This window comes from Leucoraja erinacea, chromosome 11 (assembly GCF_028641065.1).
Source record: "Leucoraja erinacea ecotype New England chromosome 11, Leri_hhj_1, whole genome shotgun sequence".
NCBI lineage: Eukaryota > Metazoa > Chordata > Chondrichthyes > Rajiformes > Rajidae > Leucoraja > Leucoraja erinaceus.
In genome coordinates, this window is record NC_073387.1 from 16,169,403 (window position 1) to 16,189,666 (window position 20,264).

The 20,264-nt window shown below is 42.7% G+C and overlaps 1 protein-coding gene across 3 annotated transcripts in view; it reads right to left on the reverse strand.

Annotated features, from left to right (window-relative positions):
- Positions 1-20,264, reverse strand: part of arap3 (ArfGAP with RhoGAP domain, ankyrin repeat and PH domain 3) — a 170,783-nt gene that overhangs the window by 86,297 nt on the left and 64,222 nt on the right. For all 3 annotated transcript variants that reach the window (XM_055642727.1, XM_055642725.1, XM_055642726.1), the window contains one exon: positions 4,758-5,800. In XM_055642727.1, coding sequence (XP_055498702.1) covers positions 4,758-5,722 — 965 coding nt within the window. In that variant the 5' untranslated portion in view covers positions 5,723-5,800. The remainder of the gene's footprint in view (positions 1-4,757; positions 5,801-20,264) is intronic.

A 20,264-nucleotide genomic window follows, 5' to 3' on the forward strand; every position in this document is an offset into this window, starting at 1 on the left:
ATCAATAGTCGGCATGTACTCGGTTGGCCGAAGGGCCTTGTTCCATGCTCTACCTTCAAACTAAATAAACTAAACACTGAAAAATCTTAGTTTAGTTTAGTTTAGTTTTTTTATTATCACGTGTACTGAGACACAGTGAAAAGCTTTTGCATGTTCTCCCTGTGACCATGTGGGTTTTCTTCGGGTGCTCCAGTTTCCTCCCACGTCCCAAAGTCATGTGTGTTTGTAGATTAATTGGCCTCTATAAATTGTCTGCAGTGAGTATGGAGTGGATGAGAAAGTGGGCTAACATAGAGCTAATATGAACGGGTGATCAATGCTAGTGTATGGGGTGATCGCTGGTCGGTATGGACCCGGTGGACAGAAGGGTCTGTTTCCATGATGTCTCTAAACGAAACTAAAATGCCTTGATGGCAATAACTGCTTCTAATGGCCTTTTTATTTATCCTCACAGATAACATTTTTAAAAGAGTCACAATAGCCTTCATTCCTAATCTCGATGGCATTCAAAAATTGGCCCTGTGACATAAATCGATTTATGACTAACATGCATTTCCTCTGTATGTGCAACAGGAAACAGTGCTTTGTGAAATATAGTCTAAACTAATTATCTGCAAGGATGTCCGTTGGACTGGTGATTTGAAACAAGGAAGTCACCACCCTTCTTTCTTTAAAATAAGCACCCATCAGATGTATAAGAAGGTACTGCAGATGCTGGAAAATCAAGAAGATTTCTTGAGACTCAAGAAGTCTGAAGAAGGGTTTCGACCCAAAACATTGCCTATTCCCATTGCTCCATAGATGCTTCCTCACCCGCTGAGTTTCTCCAGCATTTTTGTCACCCATCAGATGTATCTACCTGACAAAATTATTTGCTCTGATCAACCCATGAAAGATGCGATAAACCTTAATCAGGCTCTATCATGGAAATCAGATAAATACAATGAATGAATGAACGGGGAAAGTAACAGTTTAGTTTAATTTAATTTAGAGATACAGTATGGAATCAGGCTCATCGGCCCACTGATTCTACGCCGACCAACAATCACCCATACCCTAGTTCTATCCTACACACTAGTGGCAATTTGCAGAAGACAATTACCCTGGAAACCTGCTCGCCTTTAGAGTGTGGGTGGAAACCTGAGTACCTGGAGAAACCCCACATGGTCACAGGGAGAATGTACAAATTCTGTATAGGCAGCACCTGTTGTCAGAATTGAACCAGGGTATCTGGTGCCGTAAGGCAGCAACTCTACCGCTGCGCTACAATGCTGCCTCAGGTACCTATTAAATTGTTCCCCCCTCACCTTAAAAGTAGTCGATCATGGATCTCAAAAGAGAGTTATTAATATGCATGGCATATGTTAGTTATTAATGTTAGTTAATATTACTTTAAGAATTGTGTCATGTAATCAGCTACTCTCAACATTAATGCAATATCGATATGTGTGAAGATTATTAGACTGTCTGTCTCTGCGGAGGAAGTCACAGCAAGATGAATGCTGAGCTGGCATTGTCTTTCTTTCATTTGATAAAGTTTACCAGTTACTTTGAACTCCCAGTATCCTATAGAGAGAGAAAGAGAAATGGAGTGACAAGTCCGATCGATGAGCTACAACTTAACATCTGAAGGGCAAAGTGAAGACTTTTGAAATAGAAACCTTGCTCAATTTTTATGCATAACACTTCCCCTGTGAGGATTATGAGCTTCCACATAATGCTAGTCAAGAGGACTGGGGATTATTGGAAGTTAGACGTAGCCTTTCTTTTTACTTCAGCTATGGAGCTGTGTACAAAAATTGGTTGTGTAGGAAGGAACTGCAGATGCTGGTTTACACCGAAGATAGACTCAAAATGTTGGAGTAATTTAGGGAGTCAAGGCAGCATTTCTGGAGAAAAGGAATAGGTGACGTTTCGTATCGAGATCCTTCTTCAAATCTAGCATGAAGTCATGATTGTCAATGGTGGAGTAATAAAACTTGTTGATTCTCAACAAGAATGGAGAGGTACATAAATCCTGGAGGAATGTGTTTGCTTGGTAGATGTAATTAACAAAACCTTTCAATGTTTGTGTGCTTCTCCAATTCTAGCCTTGGAAAGTGATATTGTGCATTCACAAAGCAGTATGAGGGCTTCAGTTTCATACAGATACAATAACTGCAGTCATTTCATGGAAAGAATCAAGAAAGTTGCGCTGGTTTACAAAATAAGACATAATGTACTGGAGTTACTCAGCGGGTCAGGCAGCCTCTTGGGAGACATGGTTAGGTGATCTATCAGGTCGTGACTCATGTTGCGTTCAAGACATTCTTTCAATCCACTGCTATGTTATAAAGTACAAGTTTTTTTTTTAGATTTTAGAGATACAGAACAGAAACATGCACTTTGGCCCATTGAGTTTGTTGTCCCTGTCACTGATCCCAGCAATTCCTGTACACGAGTGTTATCCTACATACTAGGGACAATTTACAATCTTTACCAAAGCCATTTAACCTACAAACCTGTATGTCTTTGGAATGTGGGAGGAAATCGGAGCAAGCCCCGCGGTCATGAGGAGAACGTACAAACTCCGTACAGACACCACTCATAGTCAGGATCGAACTCAGGTCTCTGGCGCTGTAAGGCAACAATTCTACCGCTGCACCACCGTGCTGCCCTGAAGTTGCGGCTGCTTCCATGATCACCCTTCCTCAAAGTCTCAGATTGAGCCAGAGACTTGTTCATTCCCACGGTCTCACAGCCAGAGACCCTTGATTCTGACCTTCAACTGATCAGCTCCAATAACCTGCCCAACCTACTCCTTTCTGATCATGTGCATAAACAACTTTTTTGATTCTTTCCATGAAATGACTGTTGTTCTCCTATCGTCCCTACAATCCTCATCCCTGTCCCACAGTAAGTTCGATGCTTTTCCCCAAGTAATGTACACAGATACTGAGGAGATATCTATGTGGAGACTTTGTTGGTTAATGCGGACCGAATGGAGCACCTCATATTCCGCTTGGGCAGTTTTGCACCCTAGCGGCATAAACATTAACTTCTCCAATTTCCGATAGTCCTTGCTGTCTCCTCCCCTTCTCAGTTCTCCCACAGCCCTCTGACTCCTCCTCTTTCCTTTGCTCCATTGATGCTGTCTCACCCGCTGAGTTTCTCCAGCACTTTTGTCTACCGAGGGGATATCTATGTTAAATGGAAGCCAGTCAACAAATTTTATTATCGCTGTACCCACTGTTTTAGACCTTCAGAATGAACACAATTACATTATTTTTAAAAAAGTTTTGGAGTAACTGAAAAGGCAGCATCTCTGGAGAACATAAATAGGTGATGTTTCAGTTTGGGATCCCTCTTTAGAATAAAGAATTGTCCCAAGCCAAAACATCAACATTTATCCAGAGATGCTGCCCAACCCGCTGAGTTATTGCAGCAGTTAGAAACATAGACACATATTTAGCCCTAAGAGCTAAATCTAGCTCTCTCTTGAAAACGTCCAGTGAATTGACCTCCACTGCCTTCTGTGGCAGAAAGTTGGTGTATTTTTTAGTAAACCAACATCTACAGTTCCATGTGTTCACAACTGATTTTTATCTCCATGAAATGGATCGTAATTTGGGCAAACTACCACAATGGCACAAGGTCCTCCTAGTCCAATTTCCTTTCACATGCTGAATTTGGTGAAATAATGAACCTCATCACACGAAGGAATAAAAAGGGATGGAACAGGTGTTGTGCAAACAGAGGAAAGAATTGCATTAAAGGGGAAATACCACAAGCAATTACGAGTTGCGGATGGAAGTCTGACATGAAGACTGTCAACACTTTTGTTGACAGTAGTTTTGAAGAGCTTCATTGCATAAGTGATAGGAGTAGAATTAGGCCATTCAGCCCATTCAATCATGACTGATCTATCACTCACTCCAAACCCCATTCTCTTGCCTTCTTCTCAAAACCCCTGACACCCGTACTAATCAAGAATCTATCTATCTCTGCCATAATCTATCTATCACTGCCTTATCTATCTCTGACTTGGCCTCCACATCGTTCTGTGACAATGAATTCCACAGATTCACCACCCTTCTGCCTTCTCTCCTCATTTTACTACTTTACGACTTGAACAGGTTATGGATTGTGCCTGGAATGTGTCATCAGAACTGCTGCCAGATGAGATGATAGTGGTATTTAAGATGCTTTTGGGTAGGCACTTGAATGTGCAGGGAATGGGTGGATATGGATCACATACAGACAGAGGAGGTGGTTTATCTTGACGTCACGTTTTGTGCAGACATTGTGCACCTAAAGTCCTATTCCTCAGCTATACTTTTCTAGGGAGACATAAGGAACTGCAGATGCCAGTTTACAAAAAAAAAACTCCACATGGATTGGAGATATTTCCCAACATGAAAAATCACCCATCCATTTTCTTCAGAGATTTTGCCTGTCCCATTGAATTACTCCAACACTTTGTGTGTGTTTACAGGCATAAAAGAGAAATTGTCCACATGAGGGCAAATGGGATTACATACTAGTCTGGTTAAAATGTGAAAAGGATCAAAATGTTGTTGTTACGTGCATAACCCTATGACCCCAATACTATTAAGAGAAGGGAACACCTCAGGTGTGCTTAGTACCTTAATGTGCATCTTTCTGCCTTTTTTATTTACTAGATATAGATATAGAATTAAAAAGAAAAATGTTTCAATGATTCTGGTTATCTCAAGACCTGATTGTTAGAACCCAAGGATAGTGCAATGAAGACTTACCTTTCCTTCATTGAAAGTAATGATGTATCAGGTTGGGTTACATCAGGTGGAGTTGGCGGGACAGGTCTCCTTCCCAAAGGTTTTATGGCTGAATTCGAGAACGATTGGCTTCGATTCCTCTCGGGTAAGGTCTCCACTGTAGTGTAGAGCTCATTGCAAACCATTTTCCCAGTGAAAGCTGTGTCGAACAAAGGTATCTGGGGAAGGGAGTGCGAGGAAATTTTAGAGAGAAATTGCATGTCCTGCAGGTTTTCAACAGACTTGGACTTGGCGGTTTGAGACTTTGATCCAGATGAATCCTGCTCAGATCTGTTGAATGGACCTGGCCCAGCACAATTAGCCAGAGGTTGACTACGATTGATGCGTGGTGGAACAGGGGGGATCATTTCCTCTTCCTTTGCAACCCATTCCTGATCTGGAGTCCTAACTGGACTCGCTTCACCTGACATCTGATCCTTCTCATTTAACTCAGGCCTTTCCATGCAAGGTTCGTAAGGCAATAACAATTCCTGCTTCTCATGATTCGGACTATATATTGATGTTGATCCAAGTTCAGTCTGAAACTTTACATTTGGACCATGCTTGTTCAGCAATGTCCGTGGTCTGGGGACAGGCTTTACCACTGCCTCTCCTGTTTCTTCAACTTCATTCCCACCAGCAATATCTTTCCAATCAACAACCGTGCTGGAACTCTCCAATGCCTGACCTTTCTCAACAGTGCAATGGCCTAGGGCTGCGTTTGGAGGCTCATCAAATGACAAACTCCTATTCTCCACATGCTTTAGGATCCGTTTCCGATGTCCAGTCGCTGTGATGCCAATCTGAGTAAGTGTTTCAGTGTTAAAATGTGCAGTGTCTTTGGATGTATAAAATCCATTCTGGACAAAATTCTCTCTGTATTTTTCCAAATGGATGGTAGAAAGCCAATCTCCGATATCACACACAACTTCATTCTGTGTTGCCATGGCACCTCAGCAGATTCCCTTCTCACTCAATGGACAGGCAATGAAGTAGGTCCATCAGTTTAAAGCACACCACAGCATCTGCAAGAAAAAATATTTTTTATTAAAACTAAATTCAGACAATCACTGTTCTATATAGCCAAGCTTTCAGTTTCTATTATAATACAATTGCTATTTGATACAGATGTTAATGCCGAAAAACATCAAGTTGTCAAAACAAAACTGAACTCTTTGACAAAAAGGCTACAGTAATTGTCTGCCTTAATTTAAGAAAACAAGGAGCAAAGTACTTGTGGCAATGAGAGTTGAAAAGTATAAGAGAAATAATCATAATAATAATAATAATATATTTTATTGTCATTGCACATAAGCGCAACGAGATTTGGTATGCAGCTTCCATCCGATGTCATAACATAAATCTATATTACTAAATCTCTGTTCTTGACTGCTTTTGGCCTTCTGTGCTGTGATTTCCAAGAGAATGCCGCCACCTACGGCCGTCATTTTTGGCCACCTCGCTCAGAGCCCCCCTCCGCTGCATGTGTGCCGAGGATTTTTCCCATCGATGAATAATGACAGAGATATTAATGTTTTTACAAAATTCCCCATTCTCTCTGCTGCCCCCGCTGGCGGCAGGGGGGAGGGAGGGACTATAAAACCAGGAAGTGGTGTGCCTCAATTCATTTCTGCAAGATGGAGCTCTGTCAATTAGTCTCTGTCACTCTGAATGACACTGAACAAATGTGTACAGCACTGTGGGTAACATTAATTTGGATTGAGAATGGAAAAAATGGTTAGAGCTCTCTCTCTCTCTCTCTCTCCCCCCCCCCTCTCTCTCTCACCTCTCTCTCTCTCTCTCTCTCTCTCTCTCTCTCTATCTCTCTCTCCCTCTCTCTCTCTCTCTCTCTCTCGATCTCTCCTCTCTCTCTCTCTCTCCTCTCTCCCTCTCTCTCTCTCTCCTCTCTCTATCTCTCTCTCTCTCCTCTCTCTGTCTCTCCTTCTCTCTCTCTCCTTTCCTCTCTCCTTCTCTCCTCTCTCTCTCTCTCTCCTCCCTCTCTCTTCTCTCCGCCTCTCGGGTGGTTTATGGGATAAAAGGAGCAAATTAATAATATTAATATAATATCAAGAGGGGTAATTAGCATGAGTGCGGGGGGGGGGGGGGGGGGGGGTGGATAGTTAGTGTGTGACGCTGCAGGGGGGTGGGGGGCACTCAGCAGGGCCGGTTCAGAGGCGCTTTAGCCCTGGGAATGAAGCTGTTCCTGAGTCTGGAGGTTCGGTCGTAGAAGGCCTTGTAATGTCTGCCGGAGGGAAGTAGTTCGAACAGTCCATTACAAGGGTGTGAGGAGTCTTTATGGATGCTGACGGCCTTCCTGAGGCACCGTGTGTGGTAGATGCCCTCCAAGGCTGGTAGCTTGATTATACAATAGAAGAGAGCAGACCAGGAATAAAGGGGCTGTCCCACTTGGGCTACCTAATTGGCAAATTTAGAAGAGTTTAGGAGAGTTTGAAAAAATGTCATGTTGAAGACCTCCTTTGACTATGTTGAAGACTAGGTTCAACTAACTACGACTAGCTATGGCAAACTTCTGGAAAGTTGGACACCGAATAGTGAAGAGTGAAGACGACCTCCTTTGATCTCCTTCAACCTCCCTTCGACTATGACGAAGACTATCTATGACCACCTTCGGCTACCCTTGATTACCTACGACCAACATGCCGACCTACTACTACTAAACCTACGAGTAAAAAAAGTATCGATTTTTTCCATGGCAACCTTTCTTTACTCGCGGGCATTTTTCAACATATTGAAAAATACGCTGCGACCTAGCTGAGGCCTCGAGTAAATGGGCACTACTCCCGAGCATGAAGGAGAGTTACAAAGACCTCCTACGTCCTCGTGTCGACCATGCTGCGAGTACGAGTCGAGGGCAGAACTCGTGGATTAGGTCGCCCAAGTGGGACAGCCCCTCAACATACAGGTAGCACAGCTGATAGACCAGCTGCCTCACAGTGCAAGAGACCCGGGTTCAATCCTGACCTTGGGTGGGTGAGGTTTGCATGTACTTCCTGTGACTGCATGGGTTTCTTCCAACTCATCTGGTTTCCTGCACATCCCAAAGACATGTGGCATTGTAGGTTAATTGGCATCTGTAAATTGCTCCACTGCCGTAGGAAGTCGATGAGAAAGTGGGAAAACATAGAACTAGTGTAAACGGGCGATCAAGGGTCAGCAAGGACTCATGCTGTATCTTTCTAAACTGGTGGAAAGTGGCTGACACAATAGGTCCAAATGGGTTAAATCAACAAAGTTCATAATATCATTGTACCAGTGAGAAATTTTAATTAATTATGTAATAAATCTCTAATTATGTAATTTTAGGGAGACCAGATGTAATTTTTGATATACTGCAAGGCAAGGGTTCCCAACCTGGGGTAAATTTCCCCACAGGGCGTATATTTTGCCTACCCAGCGGGTAACTTTGTTGATTCTGGATTTGTACATATTTTTTTCTCATTGACTGACTGTGTTTGGTTCTGGTATCTGTTCATCATTAGTTGTTCATAAATAAGTGTAATAACATTGCTATGTGCTATTAAAGTTGCGAGGGGTAAACAGGGCGAAGAAGGTTGGGAACCGCTGGTGTAAGGAATGAAGTAAGAAGACCAGCTCAAAGCACCAGTCTTCCCATGTCGGAAGAGAAAATTAGGAAAATTGTGAGGAGCTTACTCTGTACACAGACGTATCAGGGATTGGAAATGTCCCATGTTAAATGCTGCAAAGTCACAACAGCAAAGTTTGGAAAGAAAAGGACATGTTTCAATAGAGCTTTGCACAACTTTGCGACATTTCAAAGCACCTACACAGACCAGGGATTTGAACTGTGTAGGAAGGAACTGCAGATGCTGGTTTAAATCGAAGAAAGGCACAAAATGCTAGAGTAGCTCAGCAGGACAGGCAGTATCTCTGGAGAGAAATAATGGGTGAAGTTTCAGAGTGTCAGGGGATTGGGAGGTACGTAGATAAGGAAATGGATAGATAAGGAAGTATTAGGTGTGAAAACATGCCAATGGGAATGGTGATCAAGGAAAATATAGAATATATTGTTGTTAGTTGGGAGAAGATAACAACAAAGCAAACAGAGATAAAATGTAGTCAGAGACAGTAAAACTGGTCGGAGAACTGGAAAGGGGTGAGGATGGAGAGAGAGGAAAAGAAAGGGTTACTGAAAGTTAGAAAAGTCAATATTCATACAGCTAGGGAGTAAGCTGCCCAAGCAAAACATGAGGTGCTGCCTTATTGCTGTAACAGGGAACAGAAGCCAATTTGCACTTAATAGGTTGTCACAGGGAGGAATGTGATAATGATCTGATAATGACTTATTGTGACTTCATTTTGAAATGGTTAGTGGATCCAGACACAAACAAAAGTAATTGAAGCAAGTAACGTTATGACTTAACACTAGAGATTCAAGGTTCATGAGCGAAGGATCACATTGAATGATTGTCTTTGTGTGCTGACTTGTGGTTTAACATTTGATGTAGCTTCATTATATTAGAAAATCTTTCCAAAGCTTTTGGAAGTATGGGATAATTGTCTAATAATTTGGGCATTTTTGGAACCATAGATGTTCTCTTCCTTTCATGCTTTTTTCCTATTCATATTTTAGAAATGGATATTTATCAGTATAAATCGTTTCACCAAGTTTCAAAAGGGTGGCACAGTGGCGCAGCACAGCAATGCACGGGGGTGCAGCGGTAGAGTTACTGCCTTATAGCACCAGCGACCCGGGTTTGATCCTAACTATGTGTGCTGTTTGGACAGAGGTTGTACGTTCTTCCTGTGAGCACATAGGTTTTCTCTGAGTATTCTGGTTTCTTCCCACACTCCAAAGACATGCAGTTTTTAATTGCTTATGCAAAATGTTCCTAGTGTCTATGATAGTGTTGGTGTACGGGGTGAATGCTGGTTGGCACGGATTCAGTGGGCCAAAGGGCCTGTTTCCATGCTGCATCTCTAAAGGCTAAATTTTACTAAAATAAAGTAATTCCTCCTCAAATGCTCCACACTAACTTAGAGCTTCTGCTAACCTCGAGTGAAATCAAATATCTGAATCAGGCTTGTATTTTAGAACATGCACACACACAGCTACCTTAGACCACATTGTGGAGCTATAACTCGCAGAATCATTCAGCACCAGAGGAGACCATTCAAACATAGAAACATAGAAACATAGAAAATAGTTGCAGGAGTAGGGCATTCGGCCCTTCGAGCCTGCACCGCCATTCAATATGATCATGGCTGATCATCCAACTCAGTATCCTGTATCTGCCTTCTCTCCATACCTCCTGACGCCTTTAGCCACAAGGGCCACATCTAACTCCCTCTTAAATAAGGCCAATGAACTGGCCTCAACTACCTTCTGTGGCAGAGAATTCCACAGATTCACCACTCTCTGTGTAAAAAATGATGTCCTCATCTCGGTCCTAAAAGACTTCCCCATTATCCTTAAACTGTGACCCCTTGTTCTGGACTTCCCCAACATCGGGAACAATCTTCCTGCATCTAGCCTGTCCAACCCCTTAAGAATTTTGTAAGTTTCTATAAGATCCTCCCTCAATCTTCTAAATTCTAGCGAGTACAAGCCAAGTCTATCCAGTTTTTTCTTCATATGAAAGTCCTGCCATCCCAGGAATCAGTCTGGTGAACCTTTTCTGTACTCCCTCTATGGCAACTCAACAATTCTCAGAGTAAAAATTAATGTTGATCATCAATTTACACTAATCTAATTTTGAATGATGCTTGATCCAAATCACTGACCCTCCCAAACACCTCCATATTAGAGGATTCTCTGCTCTCCGGACTGTTCTGAGTGACACATTTAGTGATGGACATCAAGTTGGTTAAAGATCACCAACTCGGTGAAAGACTCTCTTTGGCCTACCCAAACTACTTGATCTCCCAGCACTGTGAGATCTCCGTCAGAGAATGGTGTCAACTGGTTCATTCCAGACTGCAGGAGTATGTACTGAGGGATGCACCAAAGCTTGGTGCAGTCAACATTAAGGGTCTGTGGGTCCTTTCTTTGCTGGACATTGAAGGGATAAGTCTGATGTGCATACCCTTCAAACAAGGGAAGGGATATTATACCACGGGGGCATATGAGTGGAAAGGGGATTTGGTTTTGAAGATAGGTGCGAACACTACTGAGTATGACTACTGCATGCATAGAGAATGTATGAATAGTTTTTGCACAATTTTCCATGGAGTTGTAGGGTCATACAGGGTGGAAACAGGTTCTTCAGCCCCTCAGCCAACATGCTCCATCCATACTAGTACCATCTGCCCACCCTTGGCCCATAGCCCTCTAAAAATATCCTATCCATGTACCTGTCCAAATGTTTATTAAATATTATGAAAGTACATGCTTCAACTACCTCCCCGATAGCTTGCTCCATATAAAGACCTCCCTTTGTGTAAAAAAGTTACCCCTCAGATTCCTATTAAATCTTTCGCCCCTCACCTGAACCCTATGTCATTTGATTCTCGATTCCTCTATTCAGCACAAAATACTCCGTGCATTTTGCTTTGTATGTTTTTTTAAATTCTGAATTAAGTTTATTTTTTATGTACATGTGCAGTACTTTGATGCAATCACAAAGAGAGCTTCTACTACTTTTTCAGATGTTGTAGTAGATACGATATGTTGCTACATACTCCATTGAATATCTACATTTGCGTTGTCGAGGGCAGACTGGCTGTTTACATCAGGCCTTGGTTCAGAACTTTCAATGCTCAGGCTGTAGAATGTGGTGGACACCTGCTCAGTCCATCAGGGGTATTGACCTCCCTACCATTAAAGGGATCTACAGTAAGTGATGCCTACAGTAAGTGATATCACCAATTATGCATACCACCTTGGCTACGCCCTCTTCTCACCACTATATGAGCCTGGTAAGTGCTACCACAAGGTTCCTGCCATCAACCATAAGGATCAAGTTCGATTGAACCATCCTACAGAACCTTAACCACAACTTTAGCTCAGCAACTAACCACAACAGACTTAACTTCACACCATTAAGGCTGCTCTCTGTGTTTGTATGCACTAGTATAAGACCATAAGGCATCGAAGCAGAATTAGGCCATTTGGCCTGTCTGCTCTACCATTCGATCATGATCTATTTTTCCCTCCTCAGCCCCATTCTCCTGCCTTCTCCCCATAATCTTTAATACACTCACCAATCAAGAACATATCAATCTCCACTTTAAACAATACCCAAATACTTGACTGAATGTGGCAATATTGATTCAACACCTTAAAGAAATTCATCCTAATCTTTCTAAAGGAATGTCCATTTTTTTGGAGGTTGTGCTCTCTGGTCCTGGACTCTCCCACTACTCTCCCATTATTAGACATAAAATGCTGGAGTAACTGGTCAAGCAGCATATCTGGAGAAAAAAAAAAAGGTAGCTTTTCGAGTCTTAACTCAAACTGACTCAAAATGTCACCTGTGTTCAAGAAGGAACTGCAGATGCTGGAAAATCGAAGGTACACAAAAATGCTGGAGAAACTCAACGGGTGCAGCAGCATCTATGGAGCGAAGGAAATAGGTGACGTTTTGGGCATCGGAAATGTCCTTGCTCTTCAGGGAACGGGGATTCCCCTCCTCCACCATAGATGAGGCTTGCACCAGGGTCTCTTTCCCCGCAACACTGCTCTCTCTCCCCATCCCCGCACTCGCAACAAGGGCAGAGTCCCCCTAATCCTCACCTTTCACCCCACCAGCCGGCAAATACAACAAATCATCCTCCGCCATTTTCGCCACCTCCAACGTGACCCCACCACTCGCCACATCTTCCCATCTCCCCCTATGTCTGCCTTCCGCATAGACCGCTCCCTCCGCAACTCCCTTGTCAATTCTTCTCTTCCCTCCCGTACCACCCCCTCCCCGGGCACTTTCCATTGCAACCGCAAGAAATGCAACACCTGTCCCTTTACCTCCCCCCTCGACTCCATTCAAGGACCCAAGCAGTCGTTCCAGGTGCGACAAAGGTTCACCTGTATCTCCTCCAACCTCATCTACTGCATCCGCTGCTCTAGATGCCAGCTGATTTACATCGGTGAGACTAAGCGGAGGTTGGGCGATCGTTTCGCCAAACACCTCCGCTCAGTCCGCAAAAACCTACCTGAACTCCCGGTGGCTCAGCACTTCAACTTCCCCTGCCATTCTCAATCCGACCTCTCTTTCTTGGGTCTCCTCCATTGCCAGAGTGAGCAACACCGGAAATTGCATGAACAGCACCTCATATTCAGCCTGGGTAGCCTGCGACCGTGGGCATGAACATTGAATTCTCCCAATTTTGCTAGCCCTTGCTGTCTCCTCCCCTTCCCTAACCCTCGAGCTGTCTCCTCCCATCCCCCCTGCCCTCGGGCTCCTCCTCCTCCCTTTTTCCTTCCTTCTCCCCCCCCCCCCCCCCCCCCCACCCCCTATCAGTCTGAAGAAGGGTTTCGGCCCGAAACATCACCTATTTCCTTCGCTCCATAGATGCTGCTGCACCCGCTGAGTTTCTCCAGCATTTTTGTGTACCTTCAAAATGTCACCTATTCCTTTTCTCCAGAGATGCTGCCTGACCCATTTAGTTAATCCAAAATGTTGTGTCTATCTTCAGTGTCTTTCTTTGGTGTAAACTATCATTTCAAATTTCATTACAACACCCTCTCATTATTGGCTTACATAGAATAACTGATTATTTATTGCATATTTAAAAATGTAATTGGTACATCTAATGTACATGTAAAGCTGAGGTAAGTAAGGATTTCTTTGTTCCAACTCATATGACAAGTAAAAATGATGACTCCCCACCCTTCACCCCCAAAGTACTCCAGCACTTTGTGCCTATCTGAGAGAAAGAGATGCCATTCTGACAGGAGACAATATGGGTGGGACCAAACAGCTACCTCAACTACATCACCTCCCATCCTGTTCGCTGTGTGGACACCACTCCGTTCTCTCAGTTTTCCCATCTCTGCCGCATCTTTCCTCAAGAAGAAACTTTCCAATCTCAGGTGTCTGACATAGAACATTGAACAGTACAGCAGAGTACCGTGCCTTTAGGCCAAAGGTATCTGTGCTGACCACGTGCCAATCTAAACTGTGCATCTGCCTGCACGTGTGTAAAATCATAGCTCCTGTCTGCATGTGGTCCACATCAAGTTAAACTGTACAGCTACCTCTTCATGTGTTGGTCTAAATTCCTCTCAAACCTTGCTAAGATACAGTCTCTACTTCCACCACTTCCCCTGACTGTGCATTCCAGGCATCTACCGCACCCTGTGTAACAAAAACCTGCCACATCAATCTCCATTAAAACTTTTCCACTCTCATCTTAAACCTATGCCCTCTGGTATTTGGCATCTGCAAAATGTCCATTTTGAAATATACTCCTCATTCAGGAAATTGACTTCCCCTCTCCCCGAGATGACTGAGCCTCCGGGAGTTTGTTTTTGCTCTATGATTAATACCCGCACCACTGTGTCACACATGGCGACTCTTTGAAAGAGTTTTCTCTCATGAATGTGTTTTTCTTTTATTCAGACATCCAACTTCCTGTTGACAAGTTATCATAGGTTCGGCTTTAATCACCCTTTCAGATAGCATATTTAGATCCCATATCTCATAGTGTGATGAATTCTTATCATCTCCTCCAGCCTTTCCTGCCAATTATTTCATCCTTGTTTTTTTTCTGGTGACAGATATCTCTTTACAATCATGGGATTTAGGAACAGCACAGTGGTGTCCAATAGAGTTGCTGCCTTACAGCGCCAGAGACCTGGGTTCGATCCTGACTATGGGTGCTGTCTGTACAGAGTATGTACGTTCTCCCTGCGACCACGTGGGTTTTCTCCAGGTGCTGCTCTGGTTTCCTTCAATACTCCAAAGACGCACAGCTTTGTAGGTTAATTAGCTTCTGTAAATTGTAAATTGTCCTGAGTGTGTAGGATAGTGCTAATGCTTGGGATGATTGCTGGTCGGCGTGGACTCGGTGGGCCGAAGGCCCTGTTTCCGAGCTTAACTAATTTAAAGGTGGCAAGGCCAGTGTCCATTCTCCATCCTTCAAAGCCCCTGCCCCAAGTGTCTTATTGGGTTACATTGAGAGGCAGTTAAGAGTCATCATAAATCAGAGGGGGAAAAGGTTGTAGATTATACTCTCTCAAGAACATCGATTCTTCGGGCATCTGGTCTTTTCAATTTCAGCACAATGGCAGAGGTAGTAGAACTGTTTTCCTCACAGCACCAGAGACCTGGGTTCAATACTGATTTCAAATTCTGATGTGTGTCGAGTTTGCACATTCTCCCAGTGACTGTGGGTATTTCCTCTGTGTGTCCCAGTTTCCTCCCACATCCCAAAGGCATTTTGTTTGCTAGGTTAATTGGTCACTGCAAATTGTTCCCAATCCGTGGTTTAAACCCAGTCACAGTTTAAGAATAAAGGGTAGGCCATTTTGGACTGAGATGAGGAAACATTTTTTCACCCAGAGATTTGTGAATCTGTGTAGTTCTCTGCCACAGAAGGCAGTGGAGGCCAATTCACTGGATGTTCACCAAAGAGAGAGTTAGATTTAGCTCTTAGGGCTAACGGAATTAAGGGATATGTGGAAAAAAGCAGGAACGGGGGTACTGATTTTGGATGATCAGCCATGGTCATATTGAATGGTGGTGCTGGCTCAAAGGGCCAAATTACCTACTCCTGCACCTATTTTCTATGTTTCTATGTTTTGGAATGGTAGAATCTGGTGGGTGTGAATGAGAACATTGGTAGAATAAAAATGGGATTAATATAGGAGTAATATAGTAAATGCATAGTTGATAGTTGGTGTGGACTTGATGGGCTAAAGGGCTGTTTCCTCTGCTGTATCTCTCTATTACCCTCTAAATCTACTAATAATCCTTTTCTCATTTACTGCAAACTTGATCTAAATGGTCCATGATAGGATTTGATCTTATGTCCCCGTCAATTGGTCCCGGACTCTACACCTCCAGATCAGTTTTGCCCTTTTGAATCTTTGACTCTAGACCTTCTTGCCTCATTGTTTAATTTCAGTTATTTTGAAACAGCTGTGTGTGACCTGGTGTTGTACAAATTTGCTGCTCTGAGGCTTGGTCGAGTCTGAAGCTGTCAAAACCCAACCACTGTGAAGAACTCAACATGAATAAACAAGACAGCAACAGCAGCCTGCCAATCTTGGTACCTATTGTCAAATTCTTGCAAGAGCTCAGAACCCATCACAAAGTATTGGAGTAATTCAGCAGGTCAGATATTATCCCTGGAGAACTAATGTTTTGGGTTGGAATCCTTCTTCAGATTGATGACATGAAACATCACCTATTCCTTTTCTCCAGAGATGCTGCCTGACCCATTCCAACATTTTATGATGCTGATGTGAATATATATACAGATATATATTCTGTTTCCATGTTTCTATTAATGTTAGGTGCAGGATTGGTATAAATGACTAAAATAAATTACAACTGCATTAAACTTCTTTCACAATTAATGCCTTCTCCAGTTTTCCTGTAGTTTGTCCTCAGTACAATACATGTAATATCAGCCCAGCATCATTATGCAAACTTAAATATTTTTATGTATAAATTGGAAATCTTCATGTAAAGTACCTTTGGGTAACACAGTGTTACTTGAAATGTCAGGGCAGGTGTAAGGTTGTCTGCTAAAAGAGCTATAAAGTGCTGGAGTAACTCAGCAGGTCAGACATTATTCCTGGGGAACATGGATAGGTGACGTTTCAGGTTGGGACCCTTCCCTATACCTCCTCCCTTGCCTCCATCCAGGGACCACAGCAGTCCGTCCAAGTGTGGGAGAAGTTCATGTGCTCTAACCTCACCTACTGCGTTCAGTGTTCCCAATGTAGCCTCCTGTACATTGGCAAAACCAAGCATAGCCTCGCCTACTGTTTTGCCAAACACTTGCACTTGCTCCACCAAGGCCTAATTAGGGAAGAGTCCTGACCTGAAAAGTCACCTATCCCTGTTTCCCAGGGATGCTACCTGACCTGCTGAGTTACTGCAGCACTTTTATTTTTGGTAAGCCAGCAGCTGCAGTTCATTGTTTCTGCCTGCTAATGGAGATGTTAAGCGAAGAAGTGAATAAAGGCACCAACATCTATCGCCTCACAGTCACCATTGATTAAATTCTCCTCTGTAAACTTTGTGATTCAATTATATTTTATTGTCACATTGAAATGTACAGTGAAATATAATTTCAGGTCCAATGAAATGTTTTGTTTTGCATACAACCTGGCAAACTCATATAGCAGATCTCACCTAGGCTGTACACAAGTGTCACCATGTTTGAGCAGCGACAAAATATCTAGCCTGGCAAATTAATGACTGACAACAAAATTACTTCACATGCTTCATCTGCAGCAGTAATCCTTGCATGTCATGACCTCTCATTATTTTATAATGGTGACCTTTCCTACTACCGTAGGCACGTGGATCCTGAGCAGACAAGTGATTGTCTGTGGGAAACCTCAACCATCGGTGAGGTCAGAAGTGACAGTAAATTTTCCTTTGGCACTTGAGCACTGCTAAAGCACCATTGTGAACTGGTATAACAATACGTTTTGACAACGCTGATAATCAACTATTACTGTTCATGCTTTATGAGTAATCTAAATGTTTCAGTGGAGAAGGAACCAATTCTAAATGTCATTCACACAGACAGCGGGATAATTGCACATGGTCTCTGAGTCTAAATCTATTTTGGATAAATCAAATGGATTTCGACTTAAATTTTAGCTAAAGGTAAATTGTCAGGGGACGGTTTTGCAGTAGCTTCTACATTTATCTATCTACCAACAAGTTTAAAACCAAGCTTGGACAGCTTACAACCCAACAATGTGAATATTGATTTCTCTAAGTTCAAGTAACCCTTGCATTCCCTCTCTCTCCATCTCTCCCCTAACTGAGTTGTCTTGCTAGTTTCACTGTTCATATCCCTTCATTAGCACCTCTTCACCAGCCAGCAATGGACCATTGTGGGCTCCACCTATTCTGCATCATCAGCTCTGATTTGTCCTGTACCTTTTCATACCTCAAGTTCCCCTCTCCCGACTCAGTCTGAAGAAGACGTCTTGACCCGAAATGACACCTATTTGTTTTCTCCAGAGTTGTTGCCTGACCCGCTGACTTACTCCAGCATTTTGTGTCTATCAACAAGTTTAAAATGTCATCCAACTTCAGGCATAGTAAATAGCTAAAGAACAAACTGTTGAAGAAACTCAGGGGTGAAGCAGTACTTTTGGGTAGGGTGTAGGAATTGTCTACATTTCAGTTTGAGATCCTTCTTCAAGGCTGGTTTGTAAAAATTGTAATCTGTGCTTTCTAGTTCAAAAACAGGTTTTTGAAACGAGACAGAGTATGGGACATAGGTACACAAAAATGCTGGAGAAACTCAGCGGATGCAGCAGCATCTATGGAGCGAAGGAAATAGGCGACGTTTTGGGCCGAAACCCTTCTTCAGACTCAAAGTGTGTCAGTAAATAGGGAAATAGGGGAAAGAGATGGAGTGTGTTAGAGTATGAGAGAGAAAGGTGAAATGTGCCAGTGTGTGAGGGAAAGGTGCAGTGTGTCAGTGAGAGAGCTAGATTGTGCCAGTGACTTACAGAGAGAGACGTTTATTGTGCAGTATATGCGAGGGAAGGATCGATGTGTCAGTGAACAAAGTGTGTCCGTGATGACTATGTCAGTGTATGTGAGAGAGAAAGATAGTGTCAGGTAGAGAGAGTAGGAAAGAGTGTCTCGAAGGGAATATTAAGGGGAGGAGGGGCAGGAAGAATACTACTGTAGAGGTGAATATCATTTTCCATTTTTATTTCTGTTTTGCAGCATCTGCTGAGTTACTCCAGCACTTTGTGTTCTGCTCAAGATTCTGCCTGACTGTTTGGAATTTTATCTGACCCATTTAACTCCATAAAAGCACCAAGTTTTACCAGTTCCCCAATGAATAATCCATTCTCAACCAATACAAATCAATTGCTATAGCTTTGTCTGTTTATGTAAAGCTCAGTGCATGCAAGATATTTCTGATGAGTATGATGGAGGCAACTGAGGCTGAAGGATCTATTTCTAGATGGTATGACTCAAGAGAACACTTTATTTCTATATGCCTGTCAATGTAAAATGAAAAATCCATTCTGTAAGAATCATCTTTCTGAATGTCCTTTTTCAATGCATTGTTGGAGTGACTGAAAGGGCTATTTCTCCTAGCAGATCAGTATAAACAATTAGGGAAGATTAAAAAAATTATGCAGTTAGCATAAACAAAAAGTGAACAAAAGTTAATGATACCAGATATGGGTGACATGGTGGCGCAGCGGTAGAGTTACTGCCTGACAGCGCCAGAGACCCGCGTTCAATCCTGACCAAGGGTGCTTGTCTGTACGGAGTTTGTATGTTCTCCCTGTGACCTGTTTGGGTTTTCCCCGGGTGATCCGGCTTCCTCCCACACTCCAAAGATGTACATGTGTGTAGGTTAATTGGCATGATTAAATTGTTAATTGCTCCTAGTGTGTGTGGGATAGTGTTAATGTGCAGAGAGCGCTGATCGGCGTGGACACAATGGAATGAAGCGCCTGTTTCCACACTGTCTCACTAAACTAAAAGCTGTGGAATATAACAGTAAATCGTAAAATCATAAGACATAGGAGTAGAATTTGGCCATTCGGCCCATCAAGTCTGTTCTGCCATTCGATCATGACTGATCTATTTTTCCATCTCATCCCCATTCTCCGACCTTCTCCCAGTAACTTTGATGAATATAATGCAATCATGATGGTTATAGGGAAAATAAGAACAAAATGGAGAAAAAAAATGAAGGAAAATACTTTGGGAATAGGATAAGACCACATAGTAAACTAATAATGGGTGTATTTGTACATGTTAAAGGCACAATGTGATTGCAGAACAATGAAAAGGAATAACAAAATCTACAGCCCTCTGCATTGATGTTTCTTTAACAGATTATGACAATAAAAAAGTTTAGCATTTGTACTTTTCATGTGCTATTTACGATGTCCAACAACACTGTCAAGCGATGCAGAAATTAGTATTTAACAACTTGCTATTTGCTATTTATTTGCTGTACATGATGACATAGTGACACAGCTGGTTGAGCTGCTGCCTTGCAACGCCAGTGAACCAACTTCAATCCTGACCTCAGATGTTGTTTTTGTGAATGTGGACGTTCTTCCTGTGACTGTGTGGATTTCCTCCAGGTGCTCCGATTTCCTCCCACATCCCAAAAACATGTGGGTTGGTCGATTAATGGCAAAAGTCAAATTGCCCATATTGTGAAGGATGGGTAGATTTTAGGGGGAGTCGATAAGAATGTGGGGAAAATTAACAAAATGGGATTAATGTAGGATTAGTTTAAAAGGGTAGTTGATGGCACAGACTCAGTGAGCAGAATAACCTGTCACCATGCTGCATCTCTCGATTACTATGTGTGGAAACTTTAAAGTAATTT